Below are 21,165 nucleotides of genomic sequence, written 5' to 3'. Positions count from 1 at the left end.
CTGGGTTTTCTTTTTCCTCTTCAGAGGACAGACAGAATAGAATCCAGAAGCTTATATCAATTTGGAATAAGGGTAGCTGGGTTCAAATCCTATCGGTATAGCCCAGAACAAATCACATGGCCTCTCCGCACTTGATTCTCCTCATCGATAAAACAAAGGGATTGGAAGGGATGACCTTCAAAGTTAATTTCAGCTCTAAGACTCTGATCTCGAGTGATCCTATGGTTCTGATGGGGAATGGAGGAGCCTGTTCATAGACACAGTCTCCTCCCCGCAGCAACCAGTCCTGACTGCCTTGTAGCAGGAGCACATGGAAGCTGCATATGCCCACCCACAACCTTCAGCCCACTCGGCCAGAGAAGACAGTTACTGACAGGGAATTTTCCCAACCCTGCAAAATGGCAGCAGCCGGGGCTGTGAAGGAATACCAAGGATCCTGCAGAACCAGGTGGAAGAAGGTGATGTGTGCTTGTCCATGCGGCCCAAGAGGCGATCTCGTGGGCAATGTTCCTAACCTCTTGCTGTCTCAACGGAGGAGGGGGGCAATCGTGATTTCCTAAGCAGCATGCCACTGGGATAAACAAGAGGATTGCCCACAAGTGGAGAAGCAAGAAGCAATAACCCTGTCTTTTGCTACCTGCTATCACCTCGAGTGATTTAGACAGTGTAAATCTAATGGGAAGCAGCTTGCCAGTCCAGCAATCTCAAAATGTCACTTTCTAGGGAGCCTTAGTCATGTCCAACTCTTCATGACCCCATTTGGGGTTTTCTTGGCAGAGATACTGGAACAGTTTGCCATTTCCTTCTGCGGCTCATTTTACAGATGAGGAAACTGAGGCAAGCGGGGTGAAGTGACTTGCCCAGGGTCACACAGCTCCCTCTGAGGCTGGGTTTGAACTCAGGGAGATGAGTCTTCCTGACTCCGGGCCCAGTGCTCTGTGCTCTATGGCACCACCTAGCTGCCCCTTTTCTGTTATGTCGTGCTGCTATTTATGGGGAGCTAAGACAGAGACCCAAGTAACCATAATACAAAGTAGAACATGCCAATTTCAAGGGAGAACAGCAGACTATGATGCAATGTTTTGGAGTCAGAGAGTCTGGGTTTGAATCACAGCTCTGCACATGACATCGAGTAAACCTCTTAATTTCTCTGCATCTCAGTTTCCTCATCTGTAAAAACGAGTGAGTTGGAGAGGGGGCATGGAACGGTGGAAAGAATGTTGGACCTGGGGTCCAAGGAACTGGGTTCAAATCTTGGTTCTACAATCCTCGTCATCTTAGCCCTCCCTAACTGATTCACTATTTCCTTCACCACAGCAGCTTTTCTAAACCTTTTTATCCCAGCTTCAAGCTCCCGTGGCATCTCCTAGTTGCCCCTCCCCACTCAGCTCAGAGCCTCAAATTTTACTGAAAAAATCGAGGCCATTTGCCAAGAGCTGCCTCTTCTCTCCTCCCCCTCCTCATCCCACATCACTCAAATGCCTTCTGCCACCACCTCCTCCTTCACCCCATCCACTCCCATCTCACATGGAGAGCTGGGCCTTCTCCTTGCCAAAGGCAAACCCCACTACAACCACTAGTAACCCCGCCATCATTCTCTTTCCATCTCCTTGTCGCTTCCCTCCTGCCTACGAACATGCCCGTGTCTCCCTCACCCTAAAAAACCCTTCCTTGAGTCAGACATCCCTATGGGCTTCCATCCCACATCTCCCTCCCTTTCATGGCTAAATTCCTCGAGGAGGCTGCCATAATCTCTGCCTCCTCAGCCTTTCCTCTCACTGCACTGACTCCCTAAAATCTGGCTTCATACCTCATCATTCCACCGAAACTACTCCCTCCAAAGTTACCAGTGATCTCTTAGCAGCCAAATGCAGCAGCCTTTTCTCAGTCCTCATTCCACCTGGCCTCTCTGCAGCCCTTGATGCTGTGATTGTGCTCTCCCCGTCAATCCCTTCTCTCTAGGTTTTGCTCTCTATCTCCTGAGCCATGTGATGGCTCCTTCTCAGTCTCCCTTGCAGGATCTTCACCCAAGTCCTGTCTGACCCGTGCATATCCCCCAGGGCTCTGCCCTGGGCCTTCTTCTCTCCTTCCAATGTACTATTTCCCTTGGCGATCTCATGAGATCCCATGGATTCAATTATCATCTCTATTCAGATCTACTCATCAAGTCCTTACCTCTTTCCTGTTCTCCAACCTCGAATCTTCAACTACCTACTGGACACAACAAACTAGATGTACCAGAGACTTCAGAGACATCAACACGTCCATCCAAAACCAAACTTATCTCACCACACTCAAACTTGTGACCTTGCCCTCTTTCTGACTGTTCTATTTCCATTGGGGACACTGCCCGATCACCCAGGCTCACAACCTAGCCGCCATCCTCAACTCTTCACTGGCTCTCACTGTCTGTATTGGATATTGTTGACAGAGGCACGTTGATTGCCTGGGTAACATCTTTTTGTTTGTGACCCCTCCTCTCCTCCTTCTTCTCTCACCACCACAATCACCCTCATGGACTCAAAGCCTGGATGATCGCACTAGCTTTGTTGGTTGATCTGCCTGCCACAAGTCTCTCCCCACTCCACTCCTTCCTCCATTCAGCCGTCAAAGTGATCTTCCTAATGCACAGGTCCGACCAAACAATGAATCCCACTGGCCCCCTACCACCTCCAGGATCAAGAACAAAATCCTGTTTGGTTTTCAAAGCTGACCCTCTCCTACCTTCCCAGTCTTCTGACCCATTCCTTCTATCATATACTCTGATGTCCGGCGGCACTGGCTTCCTGGCTGTTCCTCTAACATCTCTCGGCTTCATGATTTCTCACTGGCTGTCCTTTCTGCTCAGATGGCGGCGCTCCCTCCTCATCTCCACCCCCTCTGTTCCCTGGCCTCCTTCAAATCCCAGCTAAAATCTCACCTATCCAAGAAGTTTTACCTAATCCCTAGTGATGCTGGGGACTCCCTCCTGTTGGTTACCTCTGGTTTATCCAGTCTGCACCTGGTTTGCACATAGCTGTTTACAAGTTGTCTTCCCCTTAGACCAGGAACTCCTCAAGGGCAGGAACTACCTTTTTTTTGCCTTTCTTTATATGCCCAGCAGTTTAACACAGTTCTTGGCATACAGTAGGTGCTTAATTAACAAGGACATTAACAAGGCAAGGATGATCACAGTGGCAGGGGCTGCAGAGAGGCCAAGGTGAATGAGGACTTTGAAAGGGCCGCTGGGTTTGGCTACTAAGAGATCATTGGTAACTTTAGAGGGAATAGGTCTGTTAATTGTTTGACTGCTAGAGTCAGAAGGGTTTGGAATTAAAGGAATAGCTAAGGGAAAGGGGAGGTGAGAATTGAGGTAGATCTGGCCATATCCTTCTATTCAACAAATTCCAATGGCTCCTTATTACTCCCAATAAAATCAGCTTTGGCTTTTAAAGCCCTACATAGCTTGGCCCCTTCCTACTTTTCCAGTCTTCACCTACCTTGTGATGCAGTAGGTGCTTAATAACTGCTGGTTGACTGACTGACAGTAGGGAAAGGAGGGGAATATGATTATACTGCTGAATGGTAGAGGGAGGGTATAAGGGATGGTGTTGGGGGTAGGGAGGGGAATTTGGACTGTGCGGAATGGATGGAGAGAGGGGAAGGAGAAGCCTTGGACGATGGTGGAGGGAGGATTTGACTGGTGTTGGGGAGAAGAGTTGGACAGTGTTTGGGGGGGAGGTTGCGGAGCACAATTTCCAAGGGGACTGTCAGTCAAGGGAGGGTAAGTCACTTAACTGGCCCCCAGCCCTCCCACCCCTGCCAAGGAGGCTAACCAGAGGTCGGTCCCCTCCAGGTCCAACCATCAAGTCCTGAGTTTGGCCTCCGGTAGGGGGCGCCAGAGGGAAAGGAACAGCCTGTGGACCCTGGCGTGATAAGGAAAGGAATGGAAAATATTTTTAGAAAGGAATCTATGCCCTAAGCCTGGAAGTTCCTTCTTACTGCCAGCCTAGGCATCTGCAAGATCCCCGTGCATCCAGGAGAGGGAGATGGTGGGGGAAAAAGAGGACTGAACTGAAACCAGGAGGATGAATTATAGAATTGAAAGTGACTGGGTGTGGGGGGAGAGGAGAGGGGTGCAGGGGAGGTGGCAGGGAGAGAAAACAGATTCACCGGAATCTATTTGGGGGGGGGGAATAAAATAAAAAATAATAATAATAAAATACCTCAGAAACGTACAACACACTCAAGAAGAGGTCACCCCTCTTTTGATTCAAAACCTCCACAGGAGAACTCACTCCCCAGTGGCTTTGGAAGCCCCCCCCGCCACCCCCCCCCCCACCATTGCCCTTCCGGACAGCTCTTATTAGGAAGTCAGAAAGACCAAAAGCCTAAATTGCAACTTCCCTCCCTGACTTCCCACCCACCCACCCAATGCTCCAGGGCCAAACAGAACAGGTCGGGTCCTTTTCCCACATGACGGCCCTTCAAACGCCAGGAGAACTAAACCAGAGGCCTGCTGCATCTTCTCTCATGCAGACTTAACATCAGCACTTTTCCCTATCGATTATTATAAGGAATGATCTCAAACCCCCTGACCAGCCTGGAGCATCCTTGGGACACTCTCCAGCTTATGCATGCCTAAAATTGGATGCCCAGAATGGAACACAATCCTCTAGATGTGGCCTAGCCTAGGCTGTTAGGAGCACCCATTTAGAGCTGGAAGGAACCTCAGAGCTGATTCAGCCCAACCCCTTCTTTTTACAGATGGGGAAACTGAGACCCGGAGGTTAAGCGACTTGCCCAGGGTCACACAAACTAGTAAATGGTAGAGCTGGGATTCAAACCCAGTTCCTCAGACTCAGCATCCAAGATCTTTCCATTGCACCATATCATATTAATTCTTATTGTCTACTGATCCTGGGCACCTCTTGGGACTGGAGTAAAGAAGGAAATGGTGACAGCAGCTAGGTGGTACAGTGAGTACAGCACCAGCCCTGGAGTCAGGAGGACCTGGGTTCAAATCCGGGCTCAGACACTGGACATTTACTAGCTGTGTGACCTTGGGCAAGTCACTTAACCCCAACTGCCCTACCTTGCCCCCTCCAAAAAAAAAAAAGGAAGTGGTGGGGGATGATAGCAAGGTTCATGAGAAAGGGAATGGAGAAAGTTCTTGGGAAATAACCTAGAAATCTGTAGAGCCATGAAGCAAAGGCCTGAGCTGGGAAAGTGAGGTGTGCTATTGGCGGCTTGAGAAGAGGACTGGCACAGTGGTTGTAGAGCTCAGGATCAGGACTCAGGGAGCAGCAGGATTGCCTCGCTGTAAGGGATGCCCAGTTGAGATAGAGGAACATGTTTATAGTGGCCCCAATCTGCATGGCTTCATTATTTTCTCTTAATTCTATTCAGAAGCACATAAGCGAGTAGATGAGGGCTGGCAAGGCATGATTTGCAATAGGCTACAGTGGGAAAGACCAGACTGAGGAACTGGGAGGTGAAAGACATCAACATGTGCTGGGCAGCTAGGGGGCACAGGGGAGTTAGTACACTGGGTCTGAATTCAAATCCAGCCTGATACACTGAGCAAGTGACAACCTCCCATCTATACCTCCCAGAGGTGTTGTGAGGACCAAATGTGCAGTGCTTTTTTTTTAAGAGTAGGACTTTAGCTTAGCACAGTGCCTGGAAGATAGTAAGTCCTTAATAAATGTTTGTTTCCGTCCTTCCTTAATAAGATTGTTGTCGTCTGTCCTCCATTCTCAAAGAGGACCATGACATCGCAAAGGTGATGCCATGCCATGCAAGTGAACTGGATTTAAGTGAGGCAGGGCTGTGCAAAGTCATCAGCCTCACTCTCTCCTCCGGAGCCATCTGGGCCCAGTGACCAGATATAGATCAGGACGAGTGGAGATGCAGACACAAGTTGAAAAGAGGAAGACGGCATGCCAGGTACTGACCTCACTGAGAAGAGAGGGAAAGATCATCCCCAGGGTGGGGAGATACATCATGAAGATATTGTTAGATCCAGTGAGACTCATAGAAGATGTTTTTAAGTGATGTCAATAGAGGCAGAGTCTAGATGTGGCAATGGGGGGAGGGGAGGCAGGATGCATTTTACCTTTGCCTCCCGGACCAAGGAGTCAAAAGATGAGTGAAGCAACTAACTGTGACCCCAGAGGAGCCGGGTATCGGGTATCAGGTGAGGGCTAGAAGATGGAAGCAGCAAGAAAAAAGTCTGGCACAAATAGACATTTGTTCATGGCATGGGCCATGGGCAGTTCTGGATTAGGACATGGTGGGGGTGGGAGTAGGGAGCATTGAGGCCAATAGACTAGGGAGCAAGTGTTATATATTCCCACCTCCACACTCCCTGCCTGGTTGAGTATAAGCCCCTTAAGGGAAGGGACTGTTTCTGTTTTGCACAGCTTGCCAGTGTCTTGCACATAGTAGGTACTGAATAAATGTTTGTTGAATTGAAAGGTTAGGTGACTTGTTGGGAGTGGGGAGGACATCTAGACATTAATTGGCTAAGCCATGCTCAGGTAGATATTCAGTCGTTCCCAACCCATTCGGGGTTTTCTTAGCAAAGATATGAGTAGTTGGCCATTTCCTTCTCCAGCTTATTGTACAGATAAGTAAACTGAGGCAAACAGGGTGAAGTGACTTACCCTGGGTCACACAGCTAGTGTCTGAGGCTGGATTTGAACTCAGGTCTTCCTGACTCCAGGCCTAGTGCTCTATCCACCGCGCCAAGCCGGGACTCTTCCAACTCCAAGGTCAGTTGGTGTTACTTGTATAACCTGTTATTTCCATTTGGCGGTCCTGGAAACCGGCTCAGAGGAGGCTGAGTGATTTCCCCCCAGCCACAGAGTGCAATCAGAACACCCATTCTTTCCAATTCCAAGTGTACTGCTCTTTCCTTTCTCCTGAACAACTGTTTAGCTTCAGGCCCAACTTCAGCCAGGTCCTTTGCCCTTCATCATTAGGAAAGCTCTTGGGAGGGAACTCACTTGAGAATCAAGACGCCCCAGTGTTTCCTCTTACTAAATAGCCACCCAGCTTTCAGAGCTGACCAGAGGTGGAATTCTGCAACAACTCAAGGCTGTTGCGTGAGGGTGGCAGCTGTTCAAATAAACCTCAGAGATGATAGGTAACCCTCCCACCTACTCCACCTGCATTGCAGAGCTGGGAACTGCTCACACTCCAAGCTGTGTGAGGTCTGCCCTGAGAGAGGACAAAGAACTGGGGGAGAGGTATCAAAAACCGTCCAATTTCCCCATCGGCCACTGCAACAGGCTCCTTTCTCCTGCAAATGATGAAATCCCCCAACAGCCGGCTGTGCATTGCAGTCACCCTCTCTCTTCCAGCTCCAGTTCCATTCTCGGAGGAGAGGCCCAGCTCTTCAGGGAGCACTAGGCTGTCTGGTAAGTGAGGAGACCCAGATTTGAGGCTACGCATTCGCCTAGTGCCAAAACTTCCACTTCCACACTTTTTTTCTCCCCACCTTGAGATTCCAGGAGGCAGCCTAAGTCCCTCCAGACCAGAGGTTCTTAATCTGGAGTCGACAAACACAAAGGGATTTGTACGAAGATTTTATGGAGCCCACGAACTTGGACGTGGAAAAAAGAGTAACGGGTTCAAGTGATCTGCCCAGGTAAAAGAGCAAATGTCTGAGGCAGGATTCCAACCTGAGGCGCTCTGTAGCTGCCCAAAGGATCTGTGACACAAAAACCCTTAAGAGCCTCTAAAACAAGACTCAACAGGAAGATCTTTCAATATGGCTTTATTTTTCCAAGTTATTTCTTCCCAGTTTGCAGGGACCCTGAATTAATCAATCTATTGACCTTACTGATCAACCCTAGGCCAGAAGACTCCTTAGTCCAAACACATCAGCGCTCACTTAATGCAATTTAAAAAAAGATGAGGGAGACCCCACCCCCACCCCAAACCACGCCTTGGGAGCTGGGTCCAGCCTCTGTGTGGAAAGGGCCAGGAAGACATAATGGGTAAGTTGATCACCCAAGGACCTCTGGAATGGAGGGCCCATTTTGCTCCCAGAGGAACCTGTGTAAAGATGTTCTAAAGGAGGGATCCAGAAGTGTGATAGGAGACATGGTAGCCCCTCCCATCCTACTGCTCCCTCCAAATCCTCCCCCAGAAATCACATCTTGGAGGTGAAAACACAGCATGCCAGAGCTGGAAGGGGCCTTAGAGATTGTGCATTCATTTGAGAGAAGCCAAGGTCCAGCATGCAGGAATGCCTTCACCGTCTGGGCTTCCCAACTCCATCCTGGCCCCCCCTACTAGGCTGAGCTTTAATGCCAGTTACCCAAGGGCAGCCTCAGGGCTTGTTTAGAGGTTCTGACAAGGCCAGGCAGGGGGCTATGGTAGGAAAGGCTGCCAACGACCAAGGGTCTGGGGAGCGCATCACAGTCCCACCCAGGAGCAGTGGAACAGAAGAGGCACCTTCAGGATGGATCGTGGTAGGTAGCATGGGTTCAGGAATGTAGGAACGTTGTCCAGTGGCTGCACAGTGGCCCCAGCCTGAGCTCAGCAGCTGAAGGGCCAGGTGGCCAGAGTTGGGGTAAAGGGCAGGAAAGCCAGATGGTAAAATCCACCACCCACACTCCTGTCCAGAGAGATGGAGGCAGCATCTCTGATGACAGTGGATGATGCCAAACCTTGTGCTAGACCCTCTGCCTTGAGCATGAGGAGGGGGTGACAGTGAGGGCTGGTCTCAATCCCGCCCTCAAGCATCCTCAACCCGTTTTTCAAGGCCTCATTTCAGGCCCAGATTCCTACAGCCTACCTTGACCTTCCTCTGACTTCCCATTATCTGTTGTGTGCTGAGCCACCCACCTAAACCCAAGTTTTTCCAAGACAGAGCCGGCCCATCTCTTCGATTTCACTTGTATGCAGAAGTGGACATGGACTGCACATTCAGTAAAAACCAGTAGAATGGGTCTGATGGGTAGGTCTGAAGCCTTCAACTGACTAGGCAGAACCCCAAAACAGCCCCCACAGGTCAACCTGCAGACAGTGGCCCAATCTGGATGTATGGGGTGTTGGCACCACAAAATAAAGGAGCCAAACCGGTGGGAGAGAAAGGAGTCAGGGAACTTGGGAAGTGGAAGGGAATCGTGCCCCGTGCATGAACTCCTTCCAGGGCCTCCCTAAGAGGTGAGCACCCGGTTTCTGCTCAGAATACGTCCCGTGACAGGCAGCTCACTATCTCCTGGAGTGATCCATTTCCTTCCCGACAATGAATCACAGTCTGCCTCTCTGTGATGTCCACCCGGTGGCCCCCTTCTGAGACACAAGATAAACCCAATGCCTCTTGCCTGGGGTTCAATTATTTGAAAGCAGAAATGCCATTTTCTGGAGGTTTCTCTTTCCCATGTGTCATAGAGGAAGGACCCTCCTTGGAGCAGAAAGATGGGAGTGGCCAACCCAGGAGGTCAGAACTGAAAGGTACCTGAGAGGTCGAGTCCATTGCCCTCATTTTCGAGGAGACTGAGGTTTGGAGACATGACTGGAGCTAGAACCTGGGCCTGCCAACAATCCCTGCCCCCTCTGCTGCTGGAGCTCAGAACAAAGGCCCAACTCCCCCAGGGCTGCAGAAGGGCCCAGGAGGGAAGTCCTCAAGAGGCTCATGGGCGGAGATGGCATGCCTCCATGTGAGTGAGGTGCTTGCCCTCAGGATGGACCCATGAGGACGGAGCCCTCAGCTGTGCTCTCTTAGAGGCAGAGCCCCCTCCCACGGAGGTGCTGTTGGGGGAGGAGGAAAGCTGGGGCCTCAGAGCTAGAAAAGGCCTGAAGCCTCACCACAGGGGAGCTTCTCCTAGAATGCTGCAGTGATCACCAGACTTCCTGGAGCACAGAACCCCCTCCCTCCCAAGGCAGCCATTGTACCTCTGCCAAGCTCCCAGTGCTGGGGAGTCCTTCCTCCTACCCAAACCTGTCTCCCCATCACATCCCCGTGTGCTGGGTCTCTAGGGATACTAGGAGGAGGCTGGTGCACTCTCCCCCACTCCCCAAGTCTTAATTACAGTCTTCTCCCAGGTGGCCCTCAGGCCTCTGCCTTGGCCCCATCCCTGGGCACCCAGACCTTCTGAGTGAAGGCAGAGAGAAAGCCCAGCCAGGATCACCAGCCTGGGAAAGAGTCCTCAAGTTTCTGGTTCTCTTTTAATTCAGGTGTGCACTGTTAACATGAGCTCCGAGGGGGAGAGCTGAGCTCACCCAGGACAAGCTGCACCCGTGTGTCCCTGGTGGGCCTAAGCTCCTCGGCTATACTCCCAGGAAGCTTAAGGACACCTGCAGTTCAGTGTTTCAGCAAGGCCTTGGCCTGAGCTGCCTCACCAGTGATGGGGCGGGCAGGCAGGCAGAAGACTGGAAGGCAGGCCTGTAAGGTTCTCTAGGTCTCTTGCCTTCCCTGCCCTGCAGTGGAGAGAAGAGCAGGAGGCAGGACCGAGCCAGACAGGGGTGGGCAGGGGAGGGGGACAAAAGGGCAGAGATGTGGCTGGACTGAACGGAAGCTCCTGGCTGCTCCCTCCGGGGTGGCTGGCTCAGTGCTGCTTGACGAAGGTAGTGAAGGGCCAATTCACTGCTGCTTCATCTTCAAAGATATTCTCTGTACTGTCTTATAGAGGAGACCAAAGTGCTAGGACAGAAGGGAGAACTGTTAAGTCCACATCTCAAAATCTGGCCAGGGGATAGAGTCCAGTCCCTTCATTTTACAGATGGGGAGGAACCTGGGCAGTCACACACAGAACTAAGGGCAGAGCCCAGACATGTGCAGGAGGGCTGGGAAGCTGCCATCTCCCCCTTCCAGGCCATCCTCCACCTGCTGCCAGAAGTCCCCAACACAGATCTAGAGAGAAGGCTGCAGCCACAGGCCTAGATGGGACCTTAGACGCCCGTCACTGTATAGCTCAATCCACTGTGTACCAGAACTCGAGATGCAGAGAAAAAGTAAGGCCCTGCCCTCCCGGAGCTGTCCCAGTGCGGGAGGTGTGTCCAGATGCATGGAAGGGATCCCAGAGTAGGGGAGGAGGAATCCCAGGGCACAGGCACCAAGGGAGGGCATTGTAAAGAGCTAGTGAGTGCAAAGGAGACCCCGGGCTGAAGCCCAGACCCACACTGCCTTCCTCTACTGTCCCTCCCCCTACCTTTACATCTCACTCACTCCACTATTTAAACATTTCTAGTGGTTCCCGAGTTTCTCTGCCTGGCATTCGAGACCCTCCTGATCTGATGCCACGCTGCACCTTCTCAGTTTTAGCACCCATTTCTACCATCCACAAACTCGAGGCCACGGCCAAACTGGGTAATTTCCTCCCCCCACAGCCATCCCCCACTTGTTCCTAGGCCTTTTGTGCCCTTTCTCCTCATCCATCTCATTTTTTAATGCCACCTCTTCCAGGCAGCCTTTCTGGATTGCCTGCCCCTTGAACCACACATGGTACTTTTTCTGTACCGCTAGTGTATTTATCATGTAACATCAGGTATCACAGTGGTCCGTCGATGTCTTATCTCCCTTCCACAGCCCGCACTAGACCACAAGCTCCACAAAGGCAAGACTATGTCATGTAGAGGAGGTACTTCACAAAAGCTTAATGATTATCTCAGAGTTGCACCTCTCCCGGGACAGGGCTCTGCCCTCACAAGTACTGAGAAGGGGAGCCCTGGGCCAACCTGCTCTCTGAGGCACAGCATGTGCCTGAACACCATGCTGCCCCGAGGTCCCCTGAGACAGGCCCCAAAGCCCTGCTCGCCTTCTCTGCTTCACGATCAAGGTGTTATTCTGGGACATGGCCGCCTGAGGAGAAAAGGCAGACCTGGCCTCTTCATTCCACCTGAACATTACTAGCTTAGGGGGTGACAACACCAGGCCTCAACCTCCTCATCTGTCAAAGAACTCAGAGTGCTTACCTCACAGGGTTGCTGTGGGGGTCAAGGGCTGTGCAAATTGGCCAGAGAAAGCCCTGGGTTCACCCTCCCCTCCTCTCCCACCTTCTCCCTCCCCCAACTCACCTGGACGGCAAAGTAAGCCACTCCCAAATAGGCTCCTATGCAGAGGGCCAGGAGGAGATCAAAGATAGCTGGCTTGACCCTAAAGGAAAGGAAAGGAAGCCAGCTCAAGTGAACAAAGAAGCCAGTGCTGGCTGGAAGCAGATGTGGAGACAGGCAGGCAGACACAGACACAGACACACACACGCTGCACCACCAAGACCCCACCTACCTGTAGGCATTCATCACCTGCTTCAGCTGGTCATAGAAGACAAACTCAGGATCCCTGGAGGGGGGAAGAAATTGGCCTTTCAAGAAATGAAGCAAATAGACCTGGCTTGGCCCCTAATGCCTTCAGCCTCTTCCACTCCTAAAGCACCCCAGTGGCCCCTTCTTGGCTTCTCCCTCCCCTAGCTATCACCCAATCCTAATCAGTGCCGCACACAAAGGGAAAAGGAAGAGAGAGAGAAGGAAAAGGAAAAAAAGGGAGAGAGAAAGGAGAAAAGGTAAGAAAGAGGAGGGAGGGGAAGAGAGAAAGGTGAGAGGAAAGAAGAGGAAGAGAGAGAGAGAGGGAAAGAGGGGAGACAGAGAGAGAGAGAGAGAGAAGAGGGGAAGGAAAAAAGAAAGGGAGAGAAAGAGAAGGCTTAATGGCCTTCCCACAGAAGAGTACAAGGTCTGCTGAGAAACAGTTCCACCTCTTAGCAGAAAGGTGATGGACCAGAAGTGAAGGCTGAGACACACACTTCCAGACAGAGCTGATGTGTACATTTGATTGTCTTGATTACACTTGTTATGGGATTTTTTCTGGGAGGAGGGGGAGAAGGAAGGGAGAATGGAGTAGGGAAAAAGGGGGCTGGTGATGAAGAAGAGAGGAAAGGAGAGAAGAACCAAAGAAGCATTTAAAACACACACACACACACACACACACACACACACACACACACACAAAGAGAACAGTGAAAAACTCAGAAGGAGAGACAAACAAGCAGGTCAGCTTTTGAACTGAGGTGCTAAAACGATCACATCCTTTAAAAATAAGTGCAAAAGTCCAGTCAGCCAGTGACAAAGCATTAAATGAATGAGGATGATGGAAAATGTGAATGGAGAACAAGGGAAAATGTAAAAGTAAGAAATGGTCAAAGAATTAAACTTCCATTAGCAGACAAAATGCAAAGACTGGATCCTTAAGTCAGACACCAAAAAACTTAGCATCCCCCCCCCCCACTGTTGCCATTTGGAGGACAGCAGTGTGTCTGCTGGGGGGTGGGGGAGGGGAGGGAGAACAGGTCTTTCTTTCCCTTGGCCTTGGGTATCCTAGCCAAAGCTTTACACAAGATACCAGGGTTGAGGGGGAACTCTGGGTGTGGAATACTGGACATACTCTCAGACTAGAGTGATACACTAGTTGGCTCTGCTAAAATGTCTTTCCCCTCATCTTTTTAAAATCTCTATTACAGGGGACAGTTTGCTAGGTAGGGGAAGAGGAAAAGGATAGATCCATAAATGAAAGTGACGTGTTAAAAAAAAAGTATAAAGGAAATCAGTAAAGATAAAAAAAACCAACCCCTTCCATCTGAGGGACCTGCCTGCAGAGAACGGGGCAGCCACTAGGCAGAGTCCTGCCAACCCAGGATCCCACTCGCCTGTGTCCCCAGCCCCCTCATCCCTGCCTTCCCTCACCGTTTGTCTGCCTTCACATGATGTTGTCTAACATCCTTCAGGTAGCGGCTCAGGTAATATTCTAAGGTGTTGAGGAAGGTACTGTCTTTGTCCACAAGCTGGGCAGCTCGGGGCTGGTTGGTGAGCCAATCCATCACGGAGTCAATCTGCTCCTGCTGGATCTGCTGTGAAGAGCAGGGTTGCCAGAGACTCGGCCCATTCATTCAAGCTCCTCTCTGCCTTGGTTCCCACCCAACCTAGGCACTGCAAAGGCCCCCAGGTCCCTTACCATCTGTTCTGTGAAGACCTGAAGATCAGCAGGGGTGCCCTGCAGAGAGAGGATGAGGAACACAGAGTGCTGAGGCTGGACAAGACAAGGACGAGGGCCAGGGGCAGGGGCAGGAAGGGTCCAGGGCTCTTACCTTCTTAGTCAGGTTGTAGATAACTCGGGTCAGGGCCTCTGCGATGATTCTGGTGTTGCGGGTGAGTGTTTTGGAATCTACCCGTGACCTTCAGAGGAAGACAGGGACAAGAAGCTCAGGGGACCAGGAATGAGAACATCTCTTTTCACTCTCCCCATCTTCAGAGGACACTGTATCCCTGGCTGTCCTCTGCGGGGCTGGCGGCTCCTCTCACATTCCCCACAATGGGAGACAGGGAGAGGCTGGTCAGATTTAGAGGCCACCTGATAATAATTAGCATTAATAAGCACCTACTGTGTGCCAGGCCAAATACTCCCTCATTTGACCTTCACAACCACCCTGGGAGGAAGGTGCTGTCATCAGCCCCATTTAACAGACAAGGAAACAGAGCTGAAGCTTCTTGCAAGCCTGCAAGCCCTGGGTCACAGTCAGTGTCAGAGGCAGATTGGTAGCCATTACCAACATCTTCAATCCGCCTCAACCCTGCCTAGGAATGGTCACAAAGCTGTGTTGGTAAATGTTTAACAATAGGATCTCCCCGGAAGAAAGTGCATGCAACACACTTCTAAGCTGCATCTGCATGATTAACAACTTCTCCAGCTCTTTCTTAAATCTAGAGAAGCAACAACAACAAAGAATAAACCAAGTCCTGGCCATGCTGTTTGCTTTCCAAGATGTAAATGCTCACGATGGAAATACAACAATCAGCTCTCATGAGCCAGTAAGGGCCTGCTTCAGCACAGTCCTGGATGGTCATACCCTAGATCTCCATAACTGCACCACCTTCATGAATTTGAAATCTGAAATTCCCTTTACTGATTGCAATCTCCCATCCTCTCTCCTTTCACGTTATTCCTCCAGAAACTATTCCTTGGCCTTTTCACTGAAACTTTCAGCAGTCTCATCCCTCCTGGTTATCCTAGCTCATGAAGCCCTGCCTTGACCTCGTCATCCCTTCACAGACTTGAATCTACAACCATACAGTCCTCCATCTGTGACTCCCTAGTCCTCTCGTCTGCTATCATTCACACCATACTAATTATCACCCCCTCAAATATCATTTCTACCATCTCTGTGCAAAGCAACTGAAAGGAGTCACTCAACCACAGTGATTGAGTTCAGGAAAGATTAGCATTATGCATCCTGGCTACGTGACCCTAGGTAAGTGATTCTGACTTCTCGGTGCTCCCAGGAAAACATTTTTAAAATATGTACTCCTAATCTAGGATTCATTGATTTTTTTTGACAGTTATATTTCCATATAATTGGTTTCCTCAGTAATACTTTGTATTTTATTTTATACATTAAAACAAGACTTAGAGAAGGGGTCTGTAGGCTGCACCAGACTCACTGACATAAGGGTCTAGGGTGTTTAAAAAAAAAAAGGGAAGCAGCTTTACTATAAAGCTACAGATTACAGAATAGTGATGAAATGCCATTAATAAACCCCTCCCCCAAGAGAAAAAAATTAATCTCAACTAGGCCTTCACTGAATCACAGTCATCCATTTCTTTGTGTTGTTAAATTTATCTAGGTCCCACAGGGACAAATTGAGATCCCACATTATTACACTTTTACTGTCTATTTGTCCCTGTAACTCAATTAACTTTTCCTTTAAGTATTAAGAGTCTATTTGGTACACATATGCTTGGCACTGATAGTAATTCATTGACTATGGTAACTTTCAGCAAAGATGTAGCTTCCCTGTTTATCTTTTGTCTGAGATCATGATTGCCACTACCGCCTTTTTCTGATTGTTTCGGCTGAAACCCTACAAATCCTGCTGTATAAATACCTTCCATTCCCTTCTGCTTCAGCCCCATATTTTCACTATGTACATCTTTCTCTTTCACCTGTGCCTCTTATAAACATTTTTTTGGGTTCTCGTTTCTAATCATTCCCCTGTCCTCTTCTGCTTTATGGGTGAGTTTATCCCATCTACATTCACAGTGCACTGTTAATTATGTAATTCCCTCTTTGTTTCCTTCCCCTTCTTTAAGTCTGTTTTGCTTAAAATTAATCTTTCCCTCAATCTACTCTTAATCTTATCTCCCCCTTTCCCCTCTCCTATTTCCCTATCCAGTGGAATGCATTTCTGTATCTTATCCTGCGTATTCTCCCCTCCTTTTACCAATTCAGATGAGTGAAATTCAAGTGTTACTCACTCACTCCCCCCCACTCCCTCCCTGTCTGTATAGACAGATTTCTCCTTTTACAGCCCCATTATGTAAGATCATTTTCCCCAACCTTCTACTCAACCTCTCCATTGTTTTCCTCTTCCCCTCCCTTTCCATTCTTCTTTTAAGATTATCAAAGCATAACAGGATCCCTTCCAGGCCCTCTATCTAGACTCCCTCTATGACTTCTGATGATGACAGAATTCTGAGTGGATAGAAGTATCATTTCTCTATATTAGAATGTACACAATTCACCTTTGTTTAGTTCCTGTGATTGCTTATTCATCTTTACCTTTATGCCTCTTGACTTGTGTTTGTTATTTCAAAATTTCCACTCGGTTCTGGGCTTTTCTTTTAAATAAAGAATACTTGTAAGTCCTCTATTTTAATCAAAGGTTTATTTTTCTTCCTGTAGGATTTATACTCAGTTTTGCTGGATGAATTGTTCTTGGTTCTAAGTCTCTATCTTTTGCTTTCTGGAAAATGGTATTCCAAGCTCTCCACTCCTTTATACCGATGATGGCTACTAAATCATGTGTGATCTTGACTGTGGTTCCTCAGTACTTGAATTTCTTCTTCCTAGCTGCTTACAGTATTTCCTTCTGTGTCCTCGAAGCTGTGGATTTGGGCTATAACATTCTAGGAATTTTCATCCTGGAGTTTCTTTCAGGAGGTGACCAGTAGATTCTATTTCCACTTTGCCCACTAGTTCTAAGAAATAAGATCACTGTTCTTTATAATTTTTTTTCTTTTTAAAAATTCTATTTTTAACATTCTTTTCTTTTTAAATTTTGAGTGCCAAATTCTCTCCCTCTCTTCTACCCCTACCTCACAGCTGAGAAAGCAATTGTGATATCAATTATACATGTGAAATTATGCATTCCCACATTAGCCATATTGCCAAAAAAAAAGCAAGAAAAATAAAGTGAAAAAAATTATGCTTCAATTTGCACTCCTCAGTTCTTTCTCTGGAAATGGACAGCATTTTTTCATCGTGAATCCTTTCAAATGGTCTAGGAACACCGTATAGATCAGAGTAGCCAGTCTTTCCCAACTGATCATCATTACAACATTGCTGTTACTAAGCACAATGGCCTTTCAGTTCATCTCACTTCACTTTGCATCGGTTCATATAGGTATTGCTGTGTTTTCCTGAAACACCCTTCCCTCCCTGTGTTATTTTCTTATAGCACTTTAGTATTCCATCACAATCACATGCCACAGCTTGTTCAGCCATTCCCCAACTGGTGAGCACCCCTTTGATATCCACCACAAACAGAACAGCCATATTTTTTATACATATAGTTCCTTTTCCTTTTATCTCTCTGAGGTACAGGTCTAACAGTGGCACCGCTCTAAGGATATGCACAATTTCACAGCCCTTCGGGCATAGTTCCAAATTGTTCTCCAGAATGGTTGGACCAGTTTACAACTGTAACAATCATGCTTTTTAGTGTACCTATTTTGCTCCATCCCTGCCAGCATTTGTCTTTTCGGATATGAAGCAGTACCTCGGAGTTAATTTGCACTTCTCTTATCAATAACGATCATGAGCTTTTCACATGGCTATGGACAGCTTTGATTTCTTCTTCTGAAAACTACCTGTTCAAATTCTTTGACCATTTATCATTTAGAGAATTATATTTTCATAAATTTGACTCCCTTCTATAGTCAGTATATGTTTGAGAAATGAGGTCTTTATTGGAGAAACTTGCTATAAATTTTTTGATATTACATCACCGTCTACGGTACCTTTTAGCAAAACATACATGCCCTCTCTTTTTTTTTCTTTTTTTGAGGCAATCATGGTGAAGTGACTTGCCCAGGGTCATGTAGCTAGTAAGTGTCCAAGATTTGAACTTTGGTCCTCCTGACTCCAGGACTAGTGCTTAATCCACTGTGCCATCTAGCTGCCCTCCCCCTTTTTGGGGTAGGGCAATCAGAGTTAAGATTACTATCTGTTTTAATTGGGTCTGGTTTTGCTTTTGGTTTGCCAAAGATCATGACTGCTATCACTGCCTTTTTTAATTCAACTGAAGCATATTGGATTCTCCTCCAGCCCTTCCTGTTTCAAGTGTTTCTTATTAAACATTATCTCTTATAATTTCTTAAAATGTGATATCTCTGCTCTTTTCTTGGCCATAGCTTTAAGGTATTACAACGGTTCTTAATTATCTCTCCTACTTTCCAGGTCAGTCGTTTTCGCTGTAAGATAACTTACATTTTCTTGTAGTTTCTCAGTCATTTGAGTTTGTTCTAATATTTCTTGTCTCATGGAGTCATTGGCTTCTTTTTGGTCCATTCTAATTTTCAGGGAGTTTTTTCCTAGGGTAAGATTTTGTATCTTGTTCCAAGTTATTAATTCTTTTCAAATATTTCTTACTTAGCTCTTGCTTTTTCCTGTATCTTTTTCCTCTAGTGCTTTCATTTGGTTTTTAAAATGATTTTTAGCCCTTTTTTTAAACTCTTGCTTCATCTGTTCCAGAAATTACAGTTGCACTTGGGTCCAAGCTGTTTTCCTTTGAGGCTTTGCTTACAGATGCTTTAGAGTATGTCTTGAGCTTCCTTGTCACCTACCCACAGCACTCCATGGTGCCATTTTTTTTCCTATTGGCTCATTCTTCCAGCTTCCTTCCTGACCTTGGACTTTATTTTAGGGCTGGGCTCTGCTCACCTGTGGGGGAAATGTCTGAATTGAGTGTTTGTCCTCTTGGGTAGTTCTGTTGCTTCCTTAGGGGGCTCTGATCATTATGTTAGTCCAAGGTCTCACAGATGACTTAGGTTAGGTCCCTACAAGCTGTCAATGTTCCCAAAGTGGTCTGATCCAAGACAACATGCACTCACTGCCCCCTGGTCTGAGCTCTGCAAGTTCCTGACCTGGGTTTGGGTCTGCACATTCCTACTGGCTTATCCTTGGTTGGAAGTTCCAGCAGATTGTTGTCCCAATCAACCACCATCAGCCAGCTAGGAAGCTCTGTTGGTTCAGAGCTGGTCTGAGATTCTGCCCTAGTTATCCCACTGCAGGCATCAGATTGGGTTGGAGGCCGAAAATGAGACCCTCCCCGCTTCTTGGGCCAGTCACACAGTTTTTTGCTTCAGCACTTGTTCCTAGCTCAGTCCACAGCCAAGAGTCGGCAACCAGTCCTCACGCTCCCCTAGGCTTCCTTGGTCCACACCGGGTCTGTGACCTATGACAGCTCTTTGTGGTGGCACCTGTTCCTGCAGCCTGCACAAGATCAGGGTCCCCCACATAGATCCAGGACCTTTGCTCACCCTGGGGCACAGTCCAGGTCCTCCTTCAGTTCCCATACGCTGGAACATATTGCAGGCACACTCTTGGCTAGATCCTGCTGCTAGTATCAACAGAGACCTATCTCCCTATACTGACTGGGGCTGGAAATATGACATAATGTGGTTTTTTCCCCTTGGATTTCCCAATAAGGACTTGGTCTGATACATTCTCCAGATCTTTGTGGGGGGCTTGTATTAGTGAAGAGATATGGGACAATAGCTAAAGGAGCTGGATGAAACAAGTGAGGGCTTTTGAAAGTGAGACAGTGGGGTTGGGGGAGGCAGGGCAATCTGCTGGAGAATACAAGATAAAATGACATCACTTGCACATGTTGAGATTCACATCAGCACTGGTCTTCCAAACCTGCAAGACTGGGCTAGGCTGACACATTGCTGGGCACAATTAAACCCACTACACTGCCCCAGCTATCCAACTAAACCGGCCTCCTACTGAGGTGAAGGATCCACATTATTTGCAAGGGGGTAACTAAGCCTCCCCACAGGAGAGGGGTTTCTGCCCCAGAATCCCATCTTAGCTTTTGACAAGCTCAAAACTCAGAGCAATTACAGGTATCTCCAATAAAGGAAAAATATTATCCAATTCCATTCAGTGCTAGCTTTATAGTCTGGGGTGGCGGGGGGAGGGGGGAGTTATCTTGTCTCTTACTACCTTTATGACTCTTTATGACTTCATCTCTCTGGGCCTTGGTTTCTTGATCTAACCCCTGGGGAGGGGACGGAAGAAGAGTGAACACAACATGGACTAGATTGGCCTCTGGGTTCCCCTCTAGCCCTAAAACAAGGACTCTGCCTTGCCTGCGATCCCTCCACTCACACACAGAGATGTACGCTTTACTAAGCCGTTCTATCTTATACAGGTCCTGGCAAGAAATCACAAGGCTTGCCAGCAGTCATTCCAAGACAGGGAAGGGTGGAGGCACAGGGGACGCTGCCAAATTAGACCACTGTACAGATTGAGGACACCCATGCCAGGACCCCTTCCCGTGTGCCCACATGTCTCTGGGTGAGTGTAGGAATATGGCTTGTTTCTATCAGTTTTCCAGCAGAGACAGCAGGACACTCAGATCCTATACAGATCTTCTGGGTGGGCCACCACAGCCTGGGGCTAAGGGCAAGGTATGACAGCTGGCTGCACAACGTGAAAATGTCTCTGGCAAGCCTACAGGGATATCAACGCTCCACAGGCAGGATCCTAGAACTAGGCCTGGCAAGGAGCCTCAGAGGTCACCTCATCCATCCCCTCCCAGTACAGAGGAGGAACTGCTGGCCAGTCACTTGTCCAACATAACTTCTGCTAAGGCTAGAGGGTGTCAAGAAGCACCTTTTCCAAAAAGCCTGCCTAGATCTCTTTCTCATCTGATCGTCGGATTCCATCGTACCTTAGACGCAATATTCAAGTCCACACTGGCTGTGTGCGCCTCTCAGGATTCTGTGTCACTCTCCATGAACACAGGTGAGGTAATGAAAACCTTGGAATGATTGCATGGATTTGAATTCACACTATCTGAAGGTATGATTATGCAAAAACGTTCGCTGATTCCAGACCAATGTAAATATGCCATACCTATCCAAATACCCCGACCACTTGCAGCTGTATAAATTGCAGA

At 48.3% G+C, this 21,165-nt stretch overlaps 1 protein-coding gene across 2 annotated transcripts in view; it reads right to left on the bottom strand.

The window, feature by feature from the left end:
- Positions 1 to 7,745: 7,745 nt before the first annotated feature.
- The window catches only part of NCLN (nicalin), a 42,722-nt gene continuing 29,302 nt past the window's right edge, over positions 7,746 to 21,165 (bottom strand). Inside the window, exons 10-15 of one of the 2 annotated variants that reach the window (XM_036735256.1) lie at positions 14,070 to 14,157; positions 13,937 to 13,975; positions 13,669 to 13,832; positions 12,221 to 12,274; positions 12,013 to 12,091; positions 7,746 to 10,639 (exon numbers count right to left, since the gene is read on the bottom strand). In XM_036735256.1, the coding sequence (XP_036591151.1) occupies positions 10,580 to 10,639; positions 12,013 to 12,091; positions 12,221 to 12,274; positions 13,669 to 13,832; positions 13,937 to 13,975; positions 14,070 to 14,157 (484 nt within the window). In that variant the 3' untranslated portion in view covers positions 7,746 to 10,579. The remainder of the gene's footprint in view (positions 10,640 to 12,012; positions 12,092 to 12,220; positions 12,275 to 13,668; positions 13,833 to 13,936; positions 13,976 to 14,069; positions 14,158 to 21,165) is intronic. The other variant, XM_036735267.1, reaches the window with a different exon arrangement.

This window comes from Trichosurus vulpecula, chromosome 1 (assembly GCF_011100635.1).
Source record: "Trichosurus vulpecula isolate mTriVul1 chromosome 1, mTriVul1.pri, whole genome shotgun sequence".
In the NCBI taxonomy this organism is placed as follows: Eukaryota; Metazoa; Chordata; class Mammalia; order Diprotodontia; family Phalangeridae; genus Trichosurus; species Trichosurus vulpecula.
The sequence above is the reverse complement of the archived record's forward strand: the minus strand, read 5'-3'. Positions and strand labels throughout refer to the sequence as shown.